Genomic DNA, 6,603 nt, shown 5'->3' on the forward strand with positions numbered 1-6,603 from the left:
AGAAACATGAGGTTTTTATCAGAAGCATTTCATTTTATATTTTTATTTTGGATGTCTCCCTGGGATTTATGATTGAAATTATCCCTACCTTGTATTTAAAAGAATAAAATAACCTGAGGGATCAAAATATGAAATAAAATTATCTGGGTTATTTAACCCTGTGTTGAATGCTAAATCCAGGTAATTTGACTTTTTAAAACGAGCTATCCCTTTAACATAAATCAGTTATTTGCATTGTATAGTGCAGCTCTTTTTCACCCAGATTCAACGGAATGACCCATTTGTGTTGTAGAATGTGTGGACAGCATATCCGTCTGGTCAGTGGATGTTGGTTACAGTGCTGAGAGGGAAAGGGTTTTTATTAATTCAGTTAGTTCCTCTGCGGAGGTCTGGTCATGTACAAGTGAACAGGATGTTATATATCACACATAGATCTCATCTTTATTTGGGACATCTCTTCTGTTTTAATGTTTAAATTACAGCACAGGATCAGTGTATTGGACCACAGTGGAGATTTTGTATTATAGCTCTTCCATTAGAGGAAGCGATGGGGGATGGAAATGTCCTGCAGTTTTTTATATTGTTACAGCTTATGTCATATCTTGGAGTCATTTTGATGTCAACTTAAATTAAAATGTTCTTCTTAATTAAAGTCCCACTTTCTGTTTTTTTGGTGAGCTCATAAATAAGCAGTATCACATGAGTGTATACAATATTACGTATCTGTGAGTGGCAAAAGTATGTGACTCTTTAGGATTGGAAGTTAATTTGAAGGTGAAATTAGAGTCCATCTGTTTTTCAGAGTTGTTTTCAATCAGTGAAATTACTATCAGGTGTAAGTGTGTGCCCTGTTTTATTTAAAGAACAGGGATCTATCAAAAGTCTGATCATGTTTGTGGAAGTGTATCATGGCATGATCAAAGGAGATCTCTGAGGACCTCAGAAAATGAGTTGCTGTTGCTCATCAGGCTAGAAAAGGTTACAAAAAAATCTCTAAAGAGTTTTGACTCCACAAATCCACAGTCAGACAGATTGTGTACAAATGGAGGAAAAGGCTACTGGAGAAATGTTTTGTGGAAAGATGCGACCAAAATATAACTTTTTTGGTTTAAATGGGAAGCGTTATGTTTGAAGAAAAGAACACACTGCATTCCAGCATAAGAACCTTATCCAATCTGTGAAACATGGTGGTAGTATCATGGTTTGGGCCTGTTTTGCTGCATCTGGACCAGGACAGCTTGCCATCATTGATGGAACAATGAATTATAATTATGTCAGGACATCTGTCAGTAAACTAATTCTCAAGAGAAAGTGGGTCATGCAGCAAGACAACGACCCCAAGCACACAAGTTGTTCTACCAAAGAATGGTTAAAGAAGAACAAAGCAAATGTTTCGTAATGGTCAAGTCAATGTCCGGACCTTAATCCAATTGAAATTGTGGAAGGAACTGAAGCAAGTAGTTCATTGGAGGAAATCCACCAACACACAGAGCTGAAGCGGTTCTGTACTAAGGAATGGTCTAAACCTCCTTCAAGATGTTGTGCAGGACTGATCTGCAGTTACAAGAAACATTACCTGCAGTTATTGTTGCAAAAGGGGGTCAGACCAGATACTGAAAGCAATATAAAACCAGACTTGTAAGTAAATGGGGGGGGGGAAGCTGGCTAGTTAGACAAGTCTTGATTTTCAATTACACAATTATTCCAAGCTTCTGTTATTTAAAGATGCTGTGAGAAAATTAGTTTGACATGGTATGTAGAAAATGATTACTACTGTAAAGGCAGAATCTTTTTAGCCAATCAGAATGTGTTTGATACTGTCTGCCTGTCACAAATCAATTTGCGCGCTCACAGCGCACTGCCCATAAATGGAAAGGCGGAAGTCCAGAGCGCGAAAGATGAAGCGGTTCAGGAGTTTCACGTGCTCACCATCTCTCACCTGTCGACAACCGATTACACAGACGGAGGGAATTAAAAACCCCAAAAACGTGTAGAGGGTGAACATCGTTTTGAGAATGTTAATTCGGGTTTCGTCGCTGGAGGGAGCTGAGAGCCTGCGTTGCTTCTTTTTGACAGGTAAAAATGCTGTTGAAAGATGGGGCGTGTGTAATTCGGTGGCAACTTTTAATTTGAACGTTTTTCAGAACGCTGCTGCAAAAGGCGTGAGCGCATGTTTACAAAAACAATTGAAAAGCAGCGCAGTGTTACACAAAAACGCGTTCTGTGTTAATGGCCTCTGTCTCACGAAGGTTCTAGAACGCCTAACATTGCTTATAGCACCTAAATGCTAATTTAATAAGTCTGATGAGATAATGAGTCAAATATGACATCATTCCAGCGCTAATGTGTGTGGTAATATATAAATGTCTTAACACAGTCTGCATAAAGACATGTGTTGTATGAATGTCAGATTTATACTGGAGGTTAGTTTACATTACAAAATTGTATTTGAGTTTAATTGATTTCTATAGTAAACTGCATCAGCCAATGGTAAACACCACCTGTTTGTGCATTTTGCATTTGTTGAAAACATAAAAAACAGAGACCATTCTCATGGTGTAGTAGTAATATTGGGTCTTTATTAAGCAATCTCTTGAACCACAGTACTGTGTTTAGATTAGATAGGCCTCAGAAGTGATAGGAATGCAGAGTCCCTAATGAGATTAATTTAATCAAAAAACAAAAATAAAAAAACAGCCTTATATACAAGTGGATGGGGTGGGCATGTGCAATAGGTGCAGCGGGTAGTAAACTGGGATGGGGAACATGGGAGAATGTTGGTGGCATTAGTACATGTAGCCTTTGGAGTACGACTGAGGGCCAATGTTGGTGGCAGCTGGTTCAGAAGGGTAAGATACCCCCTCATCGAGGTGAGACAGCGGCACAGTGTCCTCCTCGTTGACGTAGCGTTCGAATTCTGCCTTCAGACTTGGCCGCTGATTGTCAGGAAAAGCCAAGGATATTAGAGCCTCCGGCTCACACACAAATTTGTAAACATAACGCTCACCCGCCACCTGGGAAAAAAAAGTTTTTAAATATTTCAATTAAAAATAATAACCCTCATGTTCTGTTTGGGACCCCAAACTCATTTTTAACATTACAAAAAACATGCTTAACATGGAAGTATCAGGTTGATACAAAATGAATTGTTAGATCATCCATGAAAAATGTTTCTGTTTGCGGTTAATTTGACACCCTAGAAATAAAAATGGAAATGAAATGCATATATCATATGTAATTAAAAATAAATTTTGTATTGTTTTGTATAATTTAAATAAATTAGTAATTTATATACGTTTATTTGATCATCAAACTGACACCAGACAGAAACAACATTACTTGATTAGATAAAATTTAAATTTTGGAATTAGGTTATTATTATTATTATTATTATTATTATTATTAATAATAATAATTTTACACAAATCATTCTGGAGTCTATATTTGGAGTCTCTGCGATCCCAAATAGAGAGTAAAGTAAATCCCAACCCAACGTAAAGGTTGAAGTGAAGAAAAAAAATTGCATAGGAGACAATAAAATATGATATGCAATACCTTTTGCATAATTCCCTTCTCATAATAGTAGCGCAAAGAACGACTCAGTTTGTCGTAATTCATGGCTGGACGGTTCTTCTGCATCCCCCAGAGTCTTGCCACCTAGAGTGTCAAAATAAGTCATAATACAAACCATAAGAGCAGGAAATGACTGTACTGCAGTGACTTAATTTGAACACAAGAGGTCCTTTGTGACTGTACAACAACTGAACTATGAAAAGGAAGGGCGAGTCCCCACAAAATAATGCAGTTGCCTTTATATAACCAAAGAAGCATTTACCACTAAACGCTGACCAAAACACCACACGGTGCACAGCTCAAACTACTAGTTGTCAAACCTAGAGGAAATACTCATTTATCCCAAACTTAAAAGATCAACTTGAGGGCCCTAGAAAAATGTTTTGTTCCATCTTGGGCCAGTAGACATTTAAGGAACAAATTGTTTGGTCTTCAACAGAGCTCTATGCTTTAATTCCGATAGTAAAATTTTGGCTGTAATGAATGATTCATGTGTACGGTTGAGCAGAATTGATGGATGTATCTCTGCAGGATAGTTTGCTGAGTCATGCCATTTAGCCGTCTACTGACCACAGACAATAGGAGGTTAACGCTCTCGTCTCGACTGCTGCGGTGTGCTTGGACTCCGGCAAAATGGAAGGTTGTAATATTTGGTAATGGAGCCATTCTCCATTTTATTTCACTATGCTGTTAAGTGGGTAAATAATGCATGGCAGCTAATGGAAAACTGGCATTGTGTAGATGTGTTCTTAGACCCTGGGGAACTATGAGCTGATCGCAAGCAAATCTCTGAAACCCATTGTTTATTCTCTCTATAGTTTGTGAAGGCTGAATAAACACTGCATCGAATTGATCTGAACCTCCCAGTATTCATATTGTCATCTTAGATCTTTGAATGATCAATTGCTATTAACGTTTTCTGGATATAAAAACATATTTTGCCTTCTGAGAACTCTTAAAAGCCCAATTTTTACCTCCTCTGGCTCAATGAGTTTGAACTCCATGCCACGGCCGGTCCATGCAATGAAGTGAGCATTGGCAGGGTCGTCGAGGAGGGCCACCAAAAACTGCCAGAGCTGAAGTGAGCCACGGCGCTGATAGGGGGCGCCTTCACGAAACACACCGCCTCCTTCCTGCTTCACCTCACCTGAGCAAAGGAAAAGAGATTGTCCATTAATTCACCTATAGATAGCAATCATATATCAAAACTTTTTATCCAAGCTAAGACACATGGTGATAAGGACTTGATTTGAAATCGCAAATATTCATAGAGTGGGGAGACCACATTGAAAATCTGAGATTCAAAATCTAATTTAAACCTACTAAACAAATTTTAGGATTTAAAAAAATGTGTTAAAGAACAAATGTTATGAACTGAATAAGAAATGTTTAGGAATCTGCATTCTTTCTCTTTTCACATCGATGCAGCTCTTTTTCTGTACGCTTTCTAGGTCGCTAATCAAATAAGCAAATTTGTGACGCTGATCATGTGAATTCCTTTGTAGAGACGGTCTGATGTTCTTGCTTCCACTGAAGCACAAGATGCTCTTTGGATCATTCTCAAATCATGCTGGAGAATGTAATCATCAGGTTTTACTCAAACTTGTGGAGTTCATTCAGTGTAGGAGAGGCCAGCCAAATACTAGATTTATATTAATTTTTCAATTCAATTTTCCATTCTGATTGTTATGCTGGGAACAATTTGTAATGGAAAAATTAAAAAAAATTATTGAATACATTTTCAGTAATGGTCTCAAACTTTTGGGCACCACTTTATTGATTTTGTTTCTCATTTTTGTGTGTTGTAGTTTTACTTACAGCACTTCATTTCATTGTATGAGCTTGGTACTTGAACAGATTATTTGAATTTGAAATTAATACCTATTGTATGAAAATAGCATCTGGACCAGTGAGACTTACCTTCAAATTTCTCAGGAACAACGCGGGAATCATTTTCAAACATGTAACCTAGTAAGATAGGACAAGGGAATTATTAGTAGTTCAATGTGGATACCAAGACAATCCAATTGAGTTACAGGTATATTGTGCTAATGCATTAATGGTAGTCATTAATAATAATGAGCATTTTCCTGTTTGACTTTTCAAATTGAAATGAATGAATACAGTAACTGTTTTTCCACTGATATTTATGAATTCTTATTATGGGAAATATAGATTCTTGATGATTATTATTCGGTCATGTACACTTATGCAAGGAACTAAATTTTCTGTATCTAATGGCTCATTACAGAGATCAGCTAACTGAAAATACCCAAAATGGTGCGGCAAATGCAGCAAGCGGAGAGAAGGATTATTTTTCTTCACTCCAGGAAAAATACTCGTCTTTTCCAGTAGTAATATTTATCCTGGAATTCTTTAGGCAAGAGAGAAACAAATGTCCATGCCAACAGAAACACAGACCCTCTGGCCTGGTTAGCCAGTGACCGCACAGTACTGGCCAATCCTGACATGCTGTGAGTGTGTGAAATGCATATTCTAGAACTAGAGCTGCATGTTCTAGAAGAACAAACCATGTCCTTACCTTCACTGTTGTGCTGTGGGTTGGGGTAGCTCTCATTGTGATGATACATGGAGGGGCAACCAGGCACATCTGTAGGGAAAACACAAACGAATTACCCTCAGTGATGGATGTACGCAAATGATCTGATCAATTTTATTTATGCTTCCTGTTGATGAAAAGTCAACTGCTCTGTTCCAAAACTCATAGTGAGTTTCCTACACAGGCAGCATTTTAAAGGGGCCATATGATGCGATTTAAATTGTTCCATTCTCTTTGGAGTGTTACAAGCTCTTGGTGCATAAAGAAGATCTGTAAAGTTGCAAAGAGTTTCTCAAATCCAAAAAGATATTATTTATAAAAGTTAAGACTCGTCTACACCCTCCTAAAACGAATGCCTCGTTTGTAATGGGTTTTATTTGGTTTTGTCTCGTCGCGCCGGGACACACGGAAACACAGTATGGTAAGGGGCGTAACATTTCCGTCACACGCTTGAGGTATTCAGCCAATCA

General features: G+C 37.8%; 1 protein-coding gene across 1 annotated transcript in view; it reads right to left on the reverse strand.

Moving 5' to 3' along the window:
- Nucleotides 1-2,559: 2,559 nt before the first annotated feature.
- Nucleotides 2,560-6,603, reverse strand: part of LOC107743788 (ETS translocation variant 4-like) — a 25,948-nt gene continuing 21,904 nt past the window's right edge. Inside the window, exons 8-12 of the mRNA XM_016557189.1 lie at nt 6,116-6,184; nt 5,494-5,541; nt 4,548-4,720; nt 3,556-3,657; nt 2,560-3,014 (exon numbers count right to left, since the gene is read on the reverse strand). Of these exons, the coding sequence (XP_016412675.1) occupies nt 2,787-3,014; nt 3,556-3,657; nt 4,548-4,720; nt 5,494-5,541; nt 6,116-6,184 (620 nt within the window). The 3' untranslated portion in view covers nt 2,560-2,786. The remainder of the gene's footprint in view (nt 3,015-3,555; nt 3,658-4,547; nt 4,721-5,493; nt 5,542-6,115; nt 6,185-6,603) is intronic.

This window comes from Sinocyclocheilus rhinocerous, unplaced genomic scaffold, assembly GCF_001515625.1.
Source record: "Sinocyclocheilus rhinocerous isolate Xijiao unplaced genomic scaffold, SAMN03320098_v1.1 scaffold497, whole genome shotgun sequence".
Taxonomy (NCBI): domain Eukaryota; kingdom Metazoa; phylum Chordata; class Actinopteri; order Cypriniformes; family Cyprinidae; genus Sinocyclocheilus; species Sinocyclocheilus rhinocerous.